The sequence below is a fragment of the Neomonachus schauinslandi genome, chromosome 5 (genome assembly GCF_002201575.2).
Source record: "Neomonachus schauinslandi chromosome 5, ASM220157v2, whole genome shotgun sequence".
In the NCBI taxonomy this organism is placed as follows: Eukaryota; Metazoa; Chordata; class Mammalia; order Carnivora; family Phocidae; genus Neomonachus; species Neomonachus schauinslandi.
In genome coordinates this window covers 50,762,994-50,785,396 of record NC_058407.1, presented here as the reverse complement: position 1 = coordinate 50,785,396, position 22,403 = coordinate 50,762,994, and the positions used below count along the sequence as shown (strand labels likewise).

At 35.2% G+C, this 22,403-nt stretch overlaps 1 protein-coding gene across 1 annotated transcript in view; it reads left to right on the top strand.

The window, feature by feature from the left end:
- Positions 1–22,403, top strand: part of LEMD3 (LEM domain containing 3) — a 65,397-nt gene that overhangs the window by 20,439 nt on the left and 22,555 nt on the right. Inside the window, exons 2-4 of the mRNA XM_021678624.2 lie at positions 7,274–7,311; positions 10,964–11,030; positions 13,221–13,288. Of these exons, the coding sequence (XP_021534299.1) occupies positions 7,274–7,311; positions 10,964–11,030; positions 13,221–13,288 (173 nt within the window). The remainder of the gene's footprint in view (positions 1–7,273; positions 7,312–10,963; positions 11,031–13,220; positions 13,289–22,403) is intronic.

Sequence of the window (22,403 nt, the reverse complement as noted above, 5' to 3'; positions counted from 1 at the left end):
CTGCCCCTGGTGGTCATGGGTCACTTTATATTTTGATATATCACGGAAATCTTTGCCTGGACTGCAATTAGAGAACTTGGTTTTGAATTTTCCATATCTAAGAGATAACAGTGTATTCTCCAACAGCTGTGTCTTTTCCTTATCCTCATTTTGGGCCTTTTTTTCATACATTACATCACAAGGAGATTAGAGTTTAATAATTCCATTTCTAGAGAAGAATGCTTTCCTTAAACTAAATAGAACAAATATTTTCTTTTCTGTAGTTGTTCTTTATATAATGAAAAGAATGTAGGCTTTGAAGTCAGGTGTAGGATCGAATCCCAGCTTTTAAAACTGTTTCCTCCAAGGAAGCAGCCTAACCTCAACATGCATCTGTTTTTCTGTCCATAAAAATGGAAGTAATACCTGCTTTAAAATAGTGGTAAAAGTTACCTCTTGAGTACATGGCATCAGTTATTCCTGGAATCTACCAAGAGTTTAATAAATATAATTTCCTTTTTATTCTAAGGAAAAGGCTGTAGAGTAATCAGGATTATGGTAACCCTTTGGCATTGGTGAAGCTGTTATTCTAGGAGACTGCAGTATGCCTTCAAGCTGCTATTTATTCAGTATATATTTAGCATCAAATATCTGCAAGGCATTGAGATAGGTAGAGATTTTGCAGTCTTGTTGGGGGAGGAAACAAACAAATAGTTAAATTATAATGTAAGTTAGCAGAGCTACTGATAGTAAATACATTGTGGTTCTGAGAAGGGGAAGGTCATAATGAGCTGCGGTGGTTAGGGATTCTTCATGACTGTAGCAGAGCTGCACGCAGGACCTTGAAGATAGAATGAAGGAGAAGGACAAACATTCAGGCTTGAAGAAGACCAGAAGGATTGAAGGCTCAGTGTCTTCCTGGCAGAACTTTTTTTTGGCTTTATTGAAATATAATTGACATGTAACAGTGTTTAAGTTTAAGGTATACAGTGTGTTGATTTGATACATTTATGTATTGCAAAAATGATTACTACCATAGCATTAGCTAACACCTCCATCCTATCACATAATTACCACTTTTTGTGTGTGTTGAGAACTTTTAAGATCTACTCTCTTAGCAACTTTCAGTATTATTAGTTATAATCAACATGCTAGGCATTTGATCGCCAGAATTTGTTAATCTTATAACTGGAAATTTATATCCTTAGTAGTTCCCTGTTTCTCCCACTGCCCAGCCCCTGGTAACCACCATTCTACTTTTCTGGGTTTGGCTTTTTTGGATTACACATATAAATGATATCATGCAGTATTTGTCTTTGTCAGACTTGATTTTATAAATTTTTTTTTTTTTTTAAGATTTTTATTTATTTATTTGAGAGAGAGAGAATGAGAGACAGAGAGCATGAGAGGGAGGAGGGTCAGAGGGAGAAGCAGACTCCCTGCCGAGCAGGGAGCCCGATGCGGGACTCGATCCCAGGACTCCAGGATCATGACCTGAGCCGAAGGCAGTCGCTTAACCAACTGAGCCACCCAGGCGCCCCCAGACTTGATTTTACTTAGCATAATGCTGTGAAGATCCATCCATGTCACAGTGGCAGGATTCCTTCTTTCTCCTGGCTGAGTAATATTCCATTGTGTGTGTGTACGTACACACACACATACACACACTCTGCATCTTCTTTATCCATTCATCCGTTGATGGGCAGTTAGGTTGTTGGCATATCTTGGCTGTTGTGAAGAATGCTGTAGTGAACATGGGGGTGCAGATATCTCCTCAAGATCCTGTTTTCATTTCCTTTGGTTATATATACCCAGAAGTGGGATTAGCTGGATTATATGATGGTTCTATTTAATTTTGGGGGGAACCTCTGTACTGTTTTCCAAAGTAGCTGCATCAGTTACATCCCAGCAACAGTGCACAAGAATTCTATTTTCTTTCTACCTCTACCAATACTTGTTACCTCATCTTTTTGAGGGTAGCCATTCTAACAGGTGTGAGGTGATATCTCACTGTGATTTTAATTTGCATTTCCCTGATGATTAGTGATGTTGAGCACCTATTCATGTACCAAAAAATGTCTATTCAGTTCCTCCTGGCAGAATATTTTGTATACTGATTGATAATTGATGATAGTTTCAGGTATTCAGAACAGAAGAATGTCGAGGCTGACTGAAATTGGAGTCCGTTTTCTCGAGAAAGCAGGAGGAAAGCACCCTGAATGTGCTGTTTCCTCAGTTTTCCTGAGTCATGAACAGCAGATCATTTATTTTCTAAATGCTTAGGATTCTTAAACTTAATTGAGAGACTGGCCTGAACCCTTATTATATGGGCTTTTCTTTTTTAAAGCATAAGCTGAATAAAATGAATTCTGTGAGATTTCTTGCTCAGAGTAATATATTAAGAGTCTCCAAGGTCCCTACATTATCTGTACCTACTGACTCCTTTAAATAATCTTACTGGTTTGACTTCATTTCTTGCTGTTTGCCTTCTCCACTCTTACATTTCCAGGAATAATATGGCAAGCATGCTACCACTTCAAAGCCTGTATACCTCTTGTTCTTTCAGTCTGTAAACGTCTTCTTTCTGATATCCACATGGCTCGTTAACCTATGTTCCTTCAGGTTTCTCTTCAAATGCAGTCTTCTTAGTATGGCCTTCTCTGACCATCTTAATATTGCTTTCCTCCCTCACGTCAAGCACCTTTCCTGCTGTTTTACCTCCAAAGCGCTTAGAATCATTTGCCATACCGTATATTTTTACTTTTATTTATTTATTTTTTTAAGATTTTATTTATTTGACAGAGACAGTGAGGGCAGGAACACAAGCAGGGGGAGTGGGAGAGGGAGAAGCAGGCCTCCCGCCGAGCAGGGAGCAGGGAGCCCGATGCGGGGCTCGATCCCAGGACCTGGGATCATGACCTGAGCCGAAGGCAGACGCTTAACCACTGAGCCACCCAGGTGCCCCATACCGTATATTTTTAAAATGTATTTGTACCTGTCTCTTTTGACCTAAGCTCCTTGAGGAAAGGAGTTTTTAAAATTTTATTTATTGTCACATTTCCAGTGCCTAGCACCAAGTACTCAATAATTATTAAATGAAAAGCTTTTTTTTTTTTGAATTGTGAAAGAACTGTGGGCACCACAGGCTTTTCTTCTTTTTACTGCCATTGAGTGAGCAAAATGGAGCCTTTCTGAGGAAAATAGCAATTTATTTGATCAACATTAAACATATATTTGTGAATACATTTGTAGGTTGATATACTTCATTTTTTCCTTTTTATCTGGGCATTCATAATGGCTAATGAATTTGATCTCAGTGTAAGAGAATGAAGAAAAGTTAAAGGATCAGTAAAACTATTAACATTTTTGGAATTGATGTGAAAGAGAGGTTTGGAGAAGGAGCGTCAACTGTGTGTCTAAGTACATAGAGTATCACAAGGTTACAATTACTTCCTTGAAGAAAAATCTGATGGGAAATCATTTGATGATTTTGGGGGCTCTAGTAGTATAATTAAAGAAACATTTTTAGCAATTTGATTTTTACAGTCATTAGGGTAGCTTAAAGGGAAGAGAAGTCAAAATATGAAGGACATTTACAAAGAAAAGTTTGGTATATTTGAGGTTTGACATAATCTGAACAATAAAATTGAAGGAGAAATGGTGAAACCAGGAGGCTTTGAGGAAAAAAAAAATAAGAGAAGCTCTTGGGGGTGTAGGATATAAAGGAGGACAGTACTAGGTCTGAAATGGCCTCAAGGTTGTGCCGATTAGGGGACAGAAGAGGAAGATTTGAAATATCATTGTGGCATTATCGTTGCTTTAGGATGAGGGGTAAGAACTATAACTTACTCTTAGGTCCATGCCTAGAAAAGAGGCTTGTAGATGAGGTGGCACTTTTTTGCTGTGGGATGCTTTTGGAATATGGTTTCTTTTCTATAAATATAGCCCAATTGGCGGCGGGGGTGGGGTAGGGGGGGAAGAATATTTTCACTAGGGGTGGCAGTATGTGTGGTTTCCATTAAATATTGTAGGCAGTTTGGATGAAATAAAAGACACTGGCATGTGGTGTTTAAAATACTGAAGCGATTTGGGGAAGAAAAATTAGATGTATAAAGATGCTGCTTTTAGGGGTGCATGAGTGGCTCATTTGGTTGAGTATAAGACTCTTGATATTGGGGTTGTGGGTTTAAAGCTGCACGTTGGGTGTAGAGATCACTTAAAAATAAAAAAGAATCTTTAGAAAAAAGATGCTGCTTTTAGAAATGAGGGCTTTTGTTTTTTTTAAAATTGCTGTTTTTAGATGGAGTTTCCTTTATAAAACTTAATCTCAGGGCTACTTGTTAACTCAATAGATCTGTTAATTTAATAGGTGACAGTTGTGGTTCTAGGTAGTTTTGTTATAAGCATCTTTGTAGCGAGCATTTTGATGATAAGGTAATTTTACCATAAAAGATAAATAACTGGTTGACAGTTTGGTTTGACAGTTTAGTTTCATTTCTCCATTGACCCAGTAGTCCCATTTTTATGTTATCTAAATCTTAGCCAGCCCTCATCATGGTCTGTACAGTGGTGCAGAGTTTTGAACCCATGTTTCCCATAAACTTTGGAATGTCTATCAGCAGATATGTGACAATATGCCAAGAAGAAACGACGGCATAAAAGGCTTTCACAACACAATACGAAGCTTATTTACAAATATGCATCCTAGTATTTATGAACTGATACCTCTCTTAATGAAGGAAGATGTTTTAGCGTAAAAAAAAAAGTGCAGGGGCGCCTGGGTGGCTCAGTTGGTTAAGCGACTGCCTTCGGTTCAGGTCATGATCCTGGAGTCCCGGGATCGAGTCCCGCATCGGGCTTCCTGCTCGGCAGGGAGTCTGCTTCTCCCTCTAACCCTCCTCCCTCTCACTCTCTCTGTCTCAAATAAATAAATAAAAAAAAAAATCTTTAAAAAAAAAAAAAGTGCAATGCTGAACGAGGAGACAAATCAACAAGGAAAAAAACTGTATAATACTATGAACAAAAGGCTTTGAAGACAAGTGCTTAGGTACAGTCCACACAATGAAATTAGTTATTTGCACAGTATTGCCATGAATCTACACTATACATTTTGATGTATTCAAATATTTTGTAATTCGTAATAAAGTCCTTTTAACTTTTTATTCATCGCACATGTTTCATTATGTCCTTTTTAATGTGTCCTTTTATTTTTTGTGATTTTATAGCCAATTAGTTATGCTGTGAAATGCTAGTGGTTGTCATAGGAAATTGGGGAACAGTTTTTTTTAACATAAGGTGTGTAGGATGGAAAGTATATTACTGGCATTTAAGATACACTATTGGGTATCTCAGCCTATTAGACAAGAGGCAGAAATCTAGAAGGATACAAAGGGCAGAGCATTCTTTCAGCAGAATAATTGTTCTGCTCTATAGCTTTCTTTGTTATCCTGTCCCCTTCCCTTCCCAGTTGCTTTGAATGTACCCTTCTCAGCCTTCTGCAGTGTTAACACACGGGGTAGAATAAAGAAATGTGGATTTAACCTAGATAGCACAACCAGAACTGTTTGAGGCACTAACTGTATGTATAGTACTACGCCTGGCTCCAGGCACACAAATATGAGTGACACATGGTCTCTGTCGTGAGAAATTCACAGTAGGACAATCTAGTGGGAGAACATCCACAATCTATGGTAATACTTTTTTAGAGATACATGTAGAGTTAGTGTTTCATTTAATATTCTTGACAAAAAATGATTTTGTATACTGTCAAAAAAATAAGGCTATCATGGCTTTTCTTCATAGACACTAAAACCTGTTTTTTAGAATTGCAGGTTTTAATATTTTTTAGAGTTATTCTTATAAAGAGCAAATAAAATACTTGTTCTTCTGATATCGTGTGACCAGTTTATTTTAAATAGATTGACAAGTCATTTTCTGTAATATATTGAACTAAATACAGCTTTATTTTAAATTGTTCAAATTTTACATTAATAAAAATGTTATTAAAAAGTATCTTCAGTACAAGCCTGTTGTGATTCATAACATTTTATTTAATCTTTAAGCTATATTTTTTCTTCTTCCTAGTCCCCTACTAAGTACTTTTGATCTTCTATCATTCAAAAATTTTTCTTTTCTAGCATTAAAATCCTGTTACTCTAGAAAAATGTCTAAAAATCCATTAGCAAAATCCCTTTAGATGATCGCAGGATACATTTTTCCTTGCTTTTTTTTGTACCTTGTTAAACTGGTCTCACACATGAAACTTTCTTAGAATCAGGCAGTTCCTGGTTCCTATGGGACTTCCTGTTTTCTCAAATAAAAATAGAAAAGCACCTCAGAAAAGAAACCTGGTCAGTGTGAACTACTTTGTAGGCTCGGTTAGTCTTAGTTGTGACCTGGATTTATAGATATCCAGGTATCTGAAAGCTCTGAATATTTTTGCATGTAATTTTCAAATAGATGATAAGGAGGAGATTCTAAATAACTATGAGAGATACTACGTGTTTAGCCATAAACTTGTTTGTATCTTTTTTAGGGGAGTTGGGTGTAGGGAAGTTGGATGGAAAGTGCTAAATCCTTTTTAAAATACATATTGGCAATACAAAATTATTTAATATTGAGACAATTCTTAGCTACTTTGATCTGTATATTTGTTTCTTGCCACTTTTCCAGATGTTAGCAATGAGTAGGAAGTTTTTTTTAATCATTAGAAGTCAGAATTTTGAAAGAATTTAGTTTTAAAAATCATCTTGTAGATTTCCTTAAGTAGTAACTGCTTTTAATCTATATTTTGAGGAGAAAGCAAGTTTGGTAGAAGCAATGTAGTCAGTAACAGTAATAGGTAACATGTATTAAGTGGTTGACACTAAGCCAAACATTTTGTATGGTTTATCTCATTTAATCGTTACAACAGCTGTATACGGTAGGTATCATTGTTACATCCTTCCTTTATAGGAGAGGAAACTACAACTTAGGGTAGCTAAGTAGATGTTAGTTCACGGTCATGCTGCTAGTAAGTGATGGACCTGGGACTTGAACCCAGACACTCAGACACCAGAGCAGCGCTCTCAAATATTAATAGAGAAAACCACAGATTCAGAATAAGAATGGCAAATATAGTAAGTCTCAAAAATTACTACCCTAACCTTTTTTATCATCAGTTTGTTTACACTTTGTATGTTTACATTCAGTTTTAGCAGAGTACATGCTGGCATTTCAGAGGGCTTGTTTAGGGGGATTCTCATTCTCATCTTCAAATGATGCTAATAGTTCTCTTTTTTTCTTTCCTTGATAGTAAAAAACCCCTTTGATGAAACATTTGGAAAAATACAAGTAAGTAGAAGATCATAATACTGATATTTTGTCTCATGTTTTATATGATAAGATACTAGGATGACTGTCAACTAAAAAATGCTAATTTTACAAGTTCTTTTAAGCTGAAACAATTAATTTTCTTATTTTGAGTATTCTTTAATGATAATATAATTAAATCTGAAACAGATTTTTCTCCTAAGAGCTGAATTGCTTATCACTTTAAGGTAAAAATCAACTGCCAAGTGAAATGGTATTGGCATGTTATCTGGGGATCAGGTCTTAACCTTTAGAGGTATGCCTGTTTAAGTTGCTGGATATTCTGACAATTTCTGTCCTCTTTGCCCTCACCTTGTCTCTCTGGATCTTTTGTTCATAGGCATACCTATTCAACCATCAGGAAGGCAAAGGATTTAGAAAGAAACATGATTCTTAGGCTACCTATTTATGATTTCTTTTTATTTAAAGGATCTATAATACTAATTTTAACCTAAATTTTACTCACCTGAAAATATTTTTCACTTACCATCATTATAGGCACTTCAAAGATTAAGGTATTGGAGCTTATAATGCATAATTAGTTACTAATTTACTAAAGGAATTGACAGTAATATAGACCTGTATAGAAAACATTATTTGTTGTGCTTAAAGGATATGTAATAATATGTAATCAAATCCATAGAATATTACTTTAGATTGTTAGAGTGGGATTTTGTATTGACTGTGTTAATGATATTCTGTTGTGATACTTGTTTTAAAAAAGGTTGATTTTATCAGTTATGATATTAAGTATAATGTTGCTGTTGGCATCATCATTTAAATCCATACAGTATACTCATTGCACATTGGAAATACAAGACCTTATTTTCTTCTATATAATTTTCCCCGTGGGAGAAACTGAAGTTCTAAACCTCTAAATAATAGTAATAATTGTAATGTAGATAATGGCAGTTCACTTTTATTAAGTGCTTATTCTGTGCCAGGCATCATGCTAAGTGTTTAAAATCATTATTATCATTTAATGAGAGACTTAATATAAACAGTTGAACATTTCCTTGAGAAAATTGGCTGAGAATAGAAGAGGGAACTATTTAAAGGTGACAACATACGAGAGAATTTGGGAGAGTTGCCATACAGTTTGATTTTTATCCACCCAAGAACGAGAACTTTGCTTCAGAGAATTGTTGGTATGCCTTACTAAAAGAAAATCTGGACTTTACCAAAATAGACAGTTGAACGGTAGCTATTTCATATTATAGTATAAAATCATTTTTGTTTAATGAAATGTTACTTGAAAGCTTACTTTAAGTATGGATTCATTTGTAGATCTTTAAACTTGTTTTCAGGGTGATTAGGAAAGCCAGAGTGAGACACCTTTCAAGCTGAATGTTAGGAGACTATTGGAAAAGCAGTCAGATTAGAAGACTGTAATGAAACTATTAGTCAATATAAGTTTCTGTAAGAGTGTAACTTTAAAATTTGATTTATATGTTTTTCAGATTTATTTCTAGTTTAGCATATTGGTGCTAAAGGTAATTGAACCAAAGCCTTTCTTTTTCTTCCTCAAAATTGATCACATTAATAATATATTACATAAAAACTATCATAATTTAGTTGATCATGCACTTGAGACCCTTGTAATATATAGATGGTCATTTTGAATATTTTGGAATAATATTTTGCCATTGGAAAAATAATTTTTGAGAAAATTATAGTTTAGCTTTTTGGGTGCTTAAATTCTCTATGTGAGAATGTAACAGTGTGTATGTTTATTGTCTTATGGTATTCAGTTACATCTGATTAGATTTTGTTATTTTTTTCTACTTATCTAGTCCAGTGTTAATATCTGTGAATCAAAAGATGAAGTTTATTCCCAGGCCTCTGATATTCATTAGAGATGTAATCACAGAGCACAGGTGTCAAATTTTTGGATTTAGTTTTGTTTTTGAAAGGGGAGTGGGAATGGGCGTGATCAGGACATATGAAAGAAAAGGAAATCGGTCTCTTTTCCGGATTAAGGGAGGAAATAAACTTTGAAACTCTTAGCTACTTTAATCCCAAAGCTTAATCAGATTTACCTTGCTTTTATGTGTCGAGTCCACAAGCTTTACTATCATTAGAACTCTTTCTCATCCTATTATATTGAACATATTTATTAAAAATGATTTTGTGGTTTCATATATCACAAATGCATAGCTTTCAGAATCTGGCTTTCAGCCCCAGCAGTTACTTTTTGACGTTTGATGCTTACAGTTTGGATTTTTAAGCTTACACGAAGATAAGGTCTGGCTTGATTCAGAATCTGCTTGAGATAGCGTTGAGGGGGGAAACAAAGCTAAGCGTTGGAAGGCAAGTAGTCGGCTGAAAGAATGTCACTTGATCTCTATCAGCCATCTCCCGTAAAACCACGGACTCTGGTGGTTTGGGTAGTGGAACCTTTAACAGCATGAAAATAAAGGGATGAAGTTGCATGTCATTAGACACATAAATGTTAATTTCCCAACTTTTTATATCCCATTTTTATCCAGTATTACAGTTTTGTTTGAGACATCGGGAAGAACGGAAATAATAAAGATACAGCTCCCTTAGTGAATCATGAATTAATTCCAAAGAGTGTGATAAGCTTACCTCCTCTCCTAACTTACACTCGTCCATTGCTTGTGTTGGTCCTTCTTAATTGTGATTGCTCTAAAATTGTGGGGCTCATTGCCTTCAACTATTTGGCAGGGAGCTTAGACATTGAAATGGTCTCCTCTCTGGTTTTCTTTCATATGTTCAGAGTACTATTCCTGATGCACAAGTCTGTTTTATTTTCCTCCTCCTAAATTTTTAAAATGAGGTCAAACTCTTTGTCTTGGTTCCTAGCAGTTGATTCCAAACTATTTTTCCAATAGTGTGCTGAATCAAAGATGACTGTTTATGTAAGAAACATAACCAGTGCCTTTGCTCATGCTGTTTCTTCTGCCTGTAATACTAGTCAATTCTGTTCTTGTGAAGTCCAACTCAAATATTCTCTCTTCCATAAATGGATCTTCCTTTCCCTCTCTTTTCTGTATTTACATTATACTTTGTTTGCAGCTCTAGCACTTAAGTATGTTTTTTGCCCTTGAGAGCAGGAACCATCTTGTTTACTGGGCCTCTTGCTTTGCTGAGAATAGTTCTTAGCACCTATTACTAAATACTCATTAAATGTTTGTTTTGCTTTAATGGTTCATAAATTTATACAGGACCACTTTGGGGACCTAGGAGAGGTTGAGGATCAAAGTGTCAATACTCATTCCCTTATTGTGTGGTTGAATCAGATTAAGACAAAACATGAAGGGCAGCCTTGAAGTCTCATAAGAACAATATATATAAGTATGCATTGTGTAAAGGAGGATTGGGAGCGTTGCTTTGGTGGTTGGGGGAGTTTGTTGTACAGAAGACCTTTTTTTAGCACTAACCTTAGTGCCAATTTCCCAGTCAATCCTCGAGAAAGTAAAATGTTTAGAGTGATGATTTAGATTCTTAGATTAAGGTTTTTTAAAAAATACGGTAGCCATTGTTTAAATGTGAATTTGTCTTCGGATTATGTAGCTTCTATGATTTTAAATTATTTACTGTTTTTTTTTTTAGTAAGATTATTTGGTACATGTTTTTGAATTGGATATTTTATAATTTCTTTTAATTTTAGGAAAGTAAGAAAAATCTTATGATGAACACTTTATACAAGCTTCATGATCGATTGGCACAGCTTGCAGGTAATTGTTTTAACATTGATAGTGTCTAAAAGTGTTTTGAAAATTAATTTGTATATGTAGCATGCTATATCAGTAGAAGGAGTTTTCCCAAGTCTTGTGTTATGTTTGCAGATTTTCTTTTTAGAAGTTTTTGTTACCTATACAAGAGTAGTTTTTATTTTTATAGATGTATTTAATCAAGGCCTTTTTCCTTCCTGCCCATATGTATTAGATGAAATATATATCATTCTAAAGTCAATCAAATTTCTTTATTGCATTAATAGTAATAAGAAATTTTGAAAGCTTACATATCAGTTGGATTTGGGTAAGCAGTAAATTAACTAAAACCCTAGATTAAATATAAAAGTGTAGATTTTCCTTTGCTGGTTGATTAGGTATCATTTCCTGGGATAAAGTAAATATATTCTAGAATTTTTTCCACTGATTCTTTGCATTTTCTTTATATTCTGCTCTTAGTAAGCCTTTTAACATCTCTAAACTGTAGTAGCAGCTTATCTGCTTATTACCTTAGCTTTTTTTATTCTTAATTTCACATATAATCTAAAAGAAGAGATTTTGGATTATCTTCTTGTTAAAGAAGTTACAGAAAAGAAGAATGTAGTTTTCTAAACTTTTGTATGTAGCAGATCCTTTTGTGGAAATCAGAATACTGGTGGAAGGTAAATATGGAAGCTTTTTGGTTGAATGGAGGCATTTAGGATCCTTATAGTTCCCCATCCTCATATCAGTCTTTGGTTTTTTTTTGGGGGGGGGGGCATCCTTAACTCTGGTCAGTTTTTTTATGCTCATAATTCTGTGTATATCACTAAAAGCCTTCTTTACATTGACTGACTGTCGTATTCATATACTGCAAGCTAATGACATTTATTTGATATGCTGTAGTACCCGGAAATCGGTTAAGCATGTACTCTCGCTAGGAATACCTGATGTTGCTATCACAGACTTCTATAGCTGTCTCTACAACATTGTTTTATGCAGTGTGCTAGATCAGCATAATCTGGGGTACTTTTAAAGATACAGATTCCTTCCTCTAGAGCAGGGGTCAGCAAACTTTTTTCTGTGAAAGGACCAGATAGTAAGTTTTTTGGGCTTTGTGTGCTAGACTTGTTTCTGTCAGAGTTACTAAATTCTGCCATTATAGCATGAAAGCAGCCATAGATGATACATAAATGAATGAGTATGGCTGTGTTCCAATAAAACTTCATTTATTAAAAAATCAGTGGTAGGGCCAATTTGGCTATAGTTCATGGTTTGCCGATCTCTGCTGTAGATTTGTGGAAACTGAATGTTGGAGAATGCATTATAAAGTTTGAAGACTTACTTGTTTATTTAATAGGTATTTCTTCCTTTTTTATGACTATGACCATTAAAATCTGACTACTTGCACAAGGCTGATAAATAGGAATATGGCTACTTTTATAACAGAAAAATTTGCCAGGGAGTTTAACTATTATACTTTCATGTTAAAAATCATTTGAAGAGAAACAAGGCAGAAAGAACTTAAAAATGAAGTTCAATTTAAGGAAATGATTTCTAATAACCACAGATAACCTGAAAGAAAAGGCTTTGGATTCTCTTATAAATAGTTACAAGAAAGGGAAAATGTGGTTTTGGATGTACTGCATTTCTTTGTAGAAACCAGATCATAGCTAGAAGTTTCTACCTAATTTACCTGTTGATCTGTGTTATAATAATTTTTAAGGCATGCACACACCTTGCTAAAGATAGGCATAGCCAGTATCTTTATACACAGAATGTACAATTTAATTCAAACTTATTTGAATCCTTGAGTTATTAGCTTTAGTAATAGATTCGTAAGTTACCACAATGAATTCTCCCCCTTGAAAAACAGTGAATCTCTGGAGGGCCTTCTGTGTGCCAAGATCTGTGGCTAGGCATCAGTGTGACATGGTTCCTACTCTGGGCAACGATTTAGTTGGAAATAGAAGACATGTTCCTATCTGGACTTTTTAAAAATGCATTTAAAGATTGTGGTTTATGTAAAGATAATTGTTTGTTTATATTACCTACTGGATTTTTTATAGGAAATTAAATAGTGTTTATCTTCTTTCTTTATTGAATAATATAACCTATAATTGTGTAATTTGAAAATATTTTGATTAATCATGTTTATTTTCTTCTCTTTAACATAGTACTGATTCAAAATTAATAATATGCTAATCTTTCCAGGAGATCATGAATGTGGCAGTTCTAGTCAGAGAACACTTTCTGTCCAAGAGGCAGCTGCATATTTAAAAGTAAGCAGTACAATTAGAATTTTGATAGCTATATTCTTAAAGTTTATATAAATTATTACAGCTTATACAAAAGTACCACGGATTTGATTTCTTTAATTGTACTGTTACAAGCTTGGGCCTGTTGTTTGGTGTAGTGTGAGCAGATACAGAAAGCAGAATTACTCAACATGTTTTGTTTTAGTTCATTTTAGAACATTCTCTCATAGAATTAATTTGGAAAGGGTACAAACAACATTGGTGTGAGAGAAATTGAGATAGGTAAGTAGCATATAAGAGAGCAAGTAAGCATCTAACCATTGTCATTTATTTTAAATCTTCCATTCCAGATTAATGTCATCTCAGGGTACTAAAAGAATTTGCAGATGAATTTTCTAAACCACTGTATGTAATCTTTTAGGAAATACTGTATGAAAGGAAGGGTACAGAAGATTAAGGTGGACCAGTGTTAAGTGTTAAGTGAGCAGGATTTTTTTTCTTTTTTAAGGCTGAATAATAATACACGTGCACGCATGCACACGCACCCACCCACCCACCACATTATCTTTATCCATTGATCTGTAGATAGATGTTTATGTTGTTTCCACTATTGTGCTGCAGTGAACATGGAGTGCAAATATCCTTTAGATCCTGTTTTCAGTTCTTTTGGGTAAATACCTAGAAGTGGAATTCCATATGATAGTTTTAATTTTTTGAGGAACGTCCATGCTGGTTTCCATAGTGGTTATACTGTTTTACATTCCCACTGACAGTTTCCAAGGGTCCCTTTTTCTCCATATCCTCAAAAACACTTGCTTTTTTGTTTTGTTTTTTAATAATGGCCGTCCTCACCCGTGTAAGGTGATATCTCACTGTAGTTTTGATTTGCATTTCCCTGGTGATTAGTGATGTTGAGCATCTTTTCTTAGGCCTATCAGACATTTGTCTGTCTTCTTTGGAGAAATGTTTATTCAAGTACTTAACCCATTTTTAATCAGGTTATTTGATTTTGTTATGAGTTCTAGAAGTCCCTTCTTTCTTTTGGATATGGCTTGCAAATATTTTCTCTCATTCCGTAGGTTGCCATTTCACTCTGTTGATTCTTTCCTTTGTTTGCAGAAGCAGTTTAGTTTGATGTAGTTTCACTTGTCTATTGTTTTTGTTGCCTGTGCTTTGTGCCATAACCCAAAAATCATTGCCAAGACCAATGTTATAAAGCTTTTCCTCTAGGAGTTTTATCTTTTCATGTCTTAGGTTTAAGTCTTTAATCAGTTTTGAGTTGATTTTTGTGTATAGTGTAAGATAAGGGTCAATTTCATTCATTTGCATGAGGAAATCCAGTGTTCTCAACATCATTTTTTGAAGAGACAGTCCTTTTCCCATTGTGTGTTCTTAGCACCCTTGTTGAAGATAAGTCGATTGTATTATGTGTGAATTAATTTCTTTATTTTCTTTCATTGGTCTATATGTCTGTCTATGCCAGTACCATACTGTTCTGATTACTGTAGCTTTGTAATATGCTTTGAAGTCAGGAAATGTGAGGCCTCCACCTTTGTTCTTCTTGCCCAAAATTGTTTTGTCTATTTGGCTAATCCTTTGTGGCTCCATATAAATTTTAGGATTGATTTTTCAATTTCTGAGAAAATGCAGTTGGGATTTTGATAGGAATTGCACTGAATCTACAGAACGCTTTGGTTAGCATGGACATTTTAACAATATTAAGTCTTTTAATCCATAAGCATGGGATGTCTTTCCATTTATTTGTGTCTTGAATTTCTTTTAGCAGTGTTTTTGTAGTTTTCTGTGTACAAGTCTTTTACCTCCTTAGTAAAGTTTTTATAAGTATTCTTTTTGATGCTATTATAAATGGGATTTTCTTAGTTTCCTTTTCTGAGTGTTCATTTTTAGTGTATAAAAATGCCACTCTTTTTTGTATGCTTATTTTTTTATCCTGCAACTTTGCTGAATTTGCTTATTCTAACAGTTTTGTGTGAGTGAGAGATGGGAGAGAGTATGTGTCTGTGTGTGTGTATGTGTAATCTGTAGGCTATAAGATGTCATCTGCAAACAGATAATTTTTCTTTTTTCTTTCCAATTTGGATGCCTTTTATTTCCTTATCTTACCTAATTGCTCTAGCTAGGATTTCCACTACTGTATATTGAATAGAAATGACAACAGTGGACAGCCTTATCCTGGCCTTGTTCCTGTTCTCCAGGGGAAAAGCTTTGTTAGTGTTTCACTGTTGAGTATGATATTAGCTGTGAGCTTTTCATACATGGCCTTTATTATAATATTGAAGTAATTTGCTTCTATTCCTACTTTGTTGCATGTTTTTAATCATGAAGAAGTATTGATTTTGTCAAATGCTTTTTCTGCATCTGTTGAGATGAACATGTGATTTTTATTCTCATTCTGTTAATGTGTATCCTACTGACTGGTTTTTTGTATGTTGGACCATCCTTGAATTCCAGGAGTAAATCCTACTTGGTATGATTTAAGAGGTGTGATCCTCTTAATGTGCTGTTGAATTCTGTTTGCTAACTTTTGTTGAGGATTTTTACCATCTGTATTCATCAAGGACATTGATTTATATTTCATTTCTTATAGTGTTTTTGTTTGGCTTTGGCATCAGAATAATGTTGACCTCATAAAATGAGTGTGAAAAAGTGTTCCCTTCCCTTCAATTTTCTTGGAAGAAGTTGAGAAGGATTAGTGATGTTTGGTAGAATTCTCCAGTGAAGCCACTGAGTCCTGGGTTCTTCTTGTTTGAGAGGTTTTTGATTACTGATGCAATCCTAACCAGTTATAGGTCTGTTCAGAGTTTCTGTTTCTTTGTGATTCAGTCTTGGTAGGTTATATGTTTCTAGGAATTTATTTTTTCTCTGAAGATAAGTCGATTGTATTATGTGTGAGTTAATTTCTTTATTTTTATTAGGTTATCCAATTTGTTGGCAATTAATTGTTCATAGTAGTCTCTTATGATCCTTTGTATTTCTGTGACATCAGACTTAGTATCTTCTCTTTTCTTTCTGATTTTGAGTTTTCTTTCTTTTTCTTTCGAGGCTTTTCAGTTTTGCTCATCTTTTCAAAAAACCAACTTTTCTTTTTTCTATTCTGTTTTATTTATTTTTACTCTAATATTTCCTTTTGTTAACTTTGGACTTAGTTTATTCTTTTTCTAGTTCCTTGAGGTTGTTTATTTAAGATCTGTCTTCTTTTTTAATGTAGCTGCTTATCACTATAAACTTCCCTCTTAGTACTACTTTTGCTATATCCCATAAAAAGCTTTTGGGCTTCTTGAATCTGAATGTCCATTTCTTTCCCCAGGTTTGGGAAGTTTTCTGCCTTTTTCTGCTCTTTTCTCTCTTTTCCTTTTGGGACTTCCATAATGCATATATTGGTCTGAGTGGTGATGTCCCATAAGACCCTTAAGCTTCCCACACTTTTCTTCATATTTTTTTCTTTTTCTTCCTTTGACTGGATAATTTCAATTGATTTCTCTTTGAGTACCTTGATTCTTTCTGCTGCTTAAGTCTGCTATGAACCCATCTAGGGAATTTTTCAATTTAGTTATTATATTCTTAAGCTCCACAATTGTTCGTTTTTAATTTTTTCTTTTATTGATATTCTCATTCATGTGTTGTTTTCCTGGACTTGTTGAGCATCTTTATGACATTCATTTTGAAATTTTTATCAGGTAATTAATATACCTTAGTTCCTTTAGGGTCTGTTTTTGTAGATTTATTTTGCTCCTTTAGTTGGGCCCAGTGTTATTGTTTCCTTCATGTGCCTCGTTACTTTGTCAGGATCTGTGCATTTGAAGACACAGCCATATCTTCCAGCCTTTAGAGACTGCCTTTGTGCAGGGGAAGACCTTCACCAATGAGTTCAGATAGAGATTCTGGGGTTCTCTCAAACCTTTTCTGTGGATGCATCTTCTTTGGATTTGTGGGTACAAGTTCCCACCTGAAAAGGTTTTGCAGGTTTCTTTTTTCAGGAGCTTGTAATCTCTTGCTCCCTCTGGTGTCTGTCTGCTTTACTGTGGGTCCTCTGGAGCTGCAGCAAGCTGTCCTGCTCTTTTCTGTTCTCAGCAAACCCCAGGCGTTTAGACTATGTCAGGTCTCCTCAGTGCTCTGAAACAGGTGATACAGAAACCAGACCCTCTGGTGGCTCCCTGAGAACTTGGGACATTGGACACATACTTCAACACTTTCTTTCCTCAGGGAGAAGCCAGGAGTTTGGGATTTTCTCCCACTCATTCTTCACTGAGCTGTGGAGAAGGGCAATGGCGAGTGAGTAGGTACTAGTTCAAACCATTGCCTTTGTTCTCAGCTGCCTCCAAGCTGGTGCTCTTACCTGTCAGTGCTTAGATTCAGACAAGACAGAAACCAGTCCTTCTGGTAGCCCCTCAGAAAGTCTCAACATTAGACTTATGTTTCAGTCTTTTCTTCCCCTCTTCAAGGATGAACCAGGAGTTGGGAATTTTCTTCTGGTCGCACCACGTTGTGCCACAGAATGGGGCTCTGGTGAGCGAGTGCTACCAATTTTCCTACTGGCTTCCATGCTGCTAGTTTCACACTTGCTTGGGTTGCAGGAGCCTTTTAACTGGTTTCTGGATTTCTTTTTCTTTTTCTTTTTTTTTTTTTTTTTTAAAGATTTTATATATTTATTTGACAGAGAGCGAGACAGCAAGAGCAGGAACACAAGCAGGGGGAGTGGGAGAGGGAGAAGCAGGCTTCCCGCTGAGCAGGGAGCCTGATGTGGGGCTCGATCCCAGGACCCTGGGATCATGACCTGAGCTGAAAGCAGATGCTTAATGACTGAGCCATCCAGGTGCCCCACGGTTTCTGGATTTCTTACAAAGGGAATTGGTCTGTGTATTGTTGAATTTGTGTCTCCATGGGGAAAGGATGGTCTGGGGCTTCCTATTCTGTCGTCTTACTGCTGTCACTGCCTCTCTCTCTCTCTCTCTCTCTCTCTCTTTTTTTAATCTAGAATATAGTATAGTTCTAAGGCTTTCAGCAAAGTTGTGACGAGTTTTCCATGACATGTAGTTCCTTATGAGGTAGAAAGTGTTTGTACTTCGAGCAGTAGGAAAAACTGATCCCAAGCAGTGCTTTCTTCCTGCCTTCTCTCTCTTCTCTCTCTCTCTCTCTTTTTTTTTTATTAGTTAAATATCTTAGAGAGGTAATGGCACAGATACGTGTTATGGTTGGTCATGAATTCCTGGAACAGGATTAATTTACATTTCAGAAGAACCTGATACTCTTTTTTTTTTAAGCTTTTATTTATTTGACAGAGAGAAAGATAGTGAGAGCGGGAACACAAGCAGGGGGAGTGGGAGAGGGAGAAGCAGGCTTCCCGCCGAGCAGGGAGCCCGATGCAGGGCTCGATCCCAGGGCCTCAGGATCATGACCTGAGCTGAAGGCAGATGCTTAACAACTGAGCACCCCACGATCCTGAGACTCTTAAAAGCTCCTGAATACTCCATTTAAAGGACTAAAGGGCAGGGATAGAGCTTAGAGTGGGATAGGGATTGATTAGTAGTTAAGCTAAAGCTGAGGAAGAGGCAGGGGTTCCTGTGGATGGATGATTAACCACCCCCATTTGGTTGCAGCTGTGGGTCAGCAATAAGATAGGTAAGAAGGGACACAAAGCCAGGGTTGGGACAAGTCAGAATCTAAGCCAGGCAGCCGTAGGGTATGAGAGATTATTTCTACTAAAGATAGGCAACATAGGAGTTATTGGACGTATACATGCATGAGATGAATTGGAAACTGTATCGCGTTAAAAAAATTGAGATTAATGAACTCCAGTCTTAAAAGATTTTTGTATCTTTTACCTGGAATTATTTTATGTTTTAGATTGGGTTTTACTTTTTTTTTTTAATTCAATAAAATTTCTAATATAAGTTTTTACAAAGGATTTTGGATTAGTTCCAGTCTTAATTAGTTAAGTGAAGTTACTTTGTATTTTCAAATGCTGTGAAACCTGGTATGGCTTGTTACCACCAATGATGTATTTTGGGCTGCTACTTCAAAAAAGCATTTAACAGGAATTTTCCCCCATAAAAAAAATTTTAAGGACTAGATAAAACTTCTAACTACTATATTTAATAGTGTTTATTTTTTTCAATATAACATTAACTCATGCTCATCATTTAACTAATGGAAAAGAAAGAGAAAAGCATTTCAAATTCACCACCTGAAGTTAACCACTCATTTTTGGTTCATTTTTCTCTAGTCTTCTCTTATGTTTTCATTCCTACAATTAGTATCACTATAAATATAAATATTTCATATTACAAATGTTTATATATTTTTTCCTTAAAATTATCAGGAGCATTTTGTCTTTGAACTTCTTTTTTATCACTGGGTAATATTTCTTTACATGATTGTATTGCATTGTATTGGTTTGTGGTTTGTCAGTATTACGAAAGCACTCTAATATTTGCATATAGTATTTGATTTTCTGATTGTTTCCTTAGGAAATAGTTCTACAAAGGAAACTACTTGTTAAGGAGCATGAGCCTTTGTTAATACTTTTGATATATGTTGCCAAATTACTTTCTAATTTGGAATGACCATTTTAGCACAGTCTAGCCAAAATTGGTGGTTTATTTTATTTTATGCAAGTTCTAGCATAAATATGGAAGAACCTTACTATAAAGCTGATGTCAAAAACCATGATGATAAAACATATATTGTAGGCTCCCTGCTTCTGGAGAGAGATCTGTCGTACATTTTCATGTATTTGTACTATGGTTTCACCAGCAGCACAAGTAAGTTTTTGCATTCAGGAGTAAATGGGCCAAAGGATGCACAGAACTCCTGTGAGTGTAAGCTAATTGTTCCCCAACTTTTAGTGCATTTTAAACACAATATGAGTAAATGTTTGGTGGAGTGAAATGAGTGAATAAGTAAACCTCAGTAAAATTTTTTTTATTTTCTTGAATTTGATACTTCACATTCCATTCTTATTTTATTTCTCCTACTTTCTCTTTAAAGGAAATTTAAATAAACATAACAATTAATTGAAATAATTTAAACACTTTTTCTGAACCCCCCAGTGTTTTTCTTGAACCTTTTTAATTTTTTTTCACTTTCATCATTTTTGAGAATGAAAGCTTGTTTTGATTTGTGAAAAGTTAAGAGGTCCCTCTGGTGGAACATTTAGGAAAAACATAGCATTAAATTTTCATGAAAAGACTTAGACTTGTTTTTAAGTTAAATGGTGGATGCTTTGTATGGTAACTTTCCAACTAAATGATGTAATCAGTGGTGGTTCATTTTCTGGTTTATTTTCAAACCTTTTTAAACTTCAACACAATGAATACGTTTACGATTTGTGAAGAAGATACTAGGAAAGAAGATAGCTGCATGTGCCAAATCATGGAGCCGGATAGGCTTTAATGGCCTAGCTTGGAATGCAAATCACTGTTAGTAAAATTCTGTCTTTGTGGGAAAATAAATGTTCTGAGAAATGGAATGATAGATAAACTTCTTAATTATTATAATTTATCGGGGCCCTTGGGTGGCTCTGTCAGTTGAGCAGCCAATTCTTGGTTTCAGCTCAGGTCATGATCTCAGGGTTGTGAGATCTGCACTTAGCGCAGAGTCTGCTTGTCTCTCTCCTTCCCCCTCTGCTCCTCTCCCCATGCTCTCTCTCAAATTAAATCTTTAAAAAAATAATTATAATTTATCAAGTACCATTTATCTTAGGATTTTCTTAGTACCCCTGACTTCACAGTGACCCAGCAAGGTAGGTGGTGTCAAACTCACCTTTATAGAGCTTTAGTTTCTTTATAAAGCTTTATAAAGAAACTAAAGCTCAGAGGCATTTAATGATTACATCATCCAGCTAGTAAATGTTGGAGCTGGGAATAGAATTAAAGTACTTGCTCTTCTCACGGTACTGTTCTGCCTCTTAGATGGAAGGAAGGACTGGGTTCATAACCACTAGCTCCTTTTGAGTGAGCAAGAGACTGACCCTGAATGAGGGTTAGGATCCGAAGAAGTGAACAAGGTAGATAAATCTGTATGGATGACGTACTTTTTCGTCTCCACTTGAGGTCGTACATATAGCTAGTCAGTAGTGGAGTCATGATCTGATCCAGGCCTGCTTATTTAAGGACCATGTTCTTTCCGTTATTCCTGGAGGTGAAAGATCAAGTTCCCACTGAATCATCAGAATTAAATCATATTTACTATTGTATTGATTTTTGTGTGTCCTATTTTAATTAATTTCAAAGGTAACATGTATAGCATATGTCATGTCACAATTAAACAGAATATTCCCTAACTGGAAAGCCACATAGTTATTATTACCATGTATATTATCCATTTTGTGAGCTATCCAATAGATTTTTAATCCTTACTTGACTTCTCCCTGTATCAGCATTTCTTTCCCTTATTACTAATGCTTTGTAGCTTTATTTAATGAGCTGAATCTTTTACAGGAAACAGTATTATTTTTATGCTGTGAAAGTGTAATTTAAGTTCAAAGCACCTGATGTGAGTTTTAATAAAAATAAATGTTTTTGCCAGTTATTTTGCAAATAAGATAAATTTGGAATTGGGAATCTTGGGTGTGTGTGTGTTCACACATAGTATGCTAAAATAGATTTGTTAAAGATTTGGGAAAATATGCTTTGAATTTAGATTTAAATGAAGCACTCAGCAGTACATTTATTGAGCTATTGCCTATAAGTAAATAGTAATAATCATGATAAACTTGCTTTAAAAATTTGTGTCATCAGTGATTAGAAAATGGGCATTTTATGATGCAAGTATGCCTTTCCTTAAAGGTTGGCAAACTGCAGCCCTTAGGCCTCTTTTTGTATGGCCTTCTAGCTATGGTTTTACAACATTTTTAAAGGTTGCTTAGAATATATGTGGCAGAGACCAGAATTCTACAAAACCTGAAATATTTACTCTTTGATTCTTTACAGAAAAGGTTGGCCTGCCCCTACCTTACAGCTTTTTAGGTGGCTACAAAAAAATCAATAGTAAAATACTTTCCACTCAAAATCAGGAAGCTGCTATGCATGCTATAATGTTAACATGAGCCGTTTAATTAGCATAGCTAGAAAAAAAAATTCAACATCTACTTCTTCAAAAATTCTATTTTATAATACTA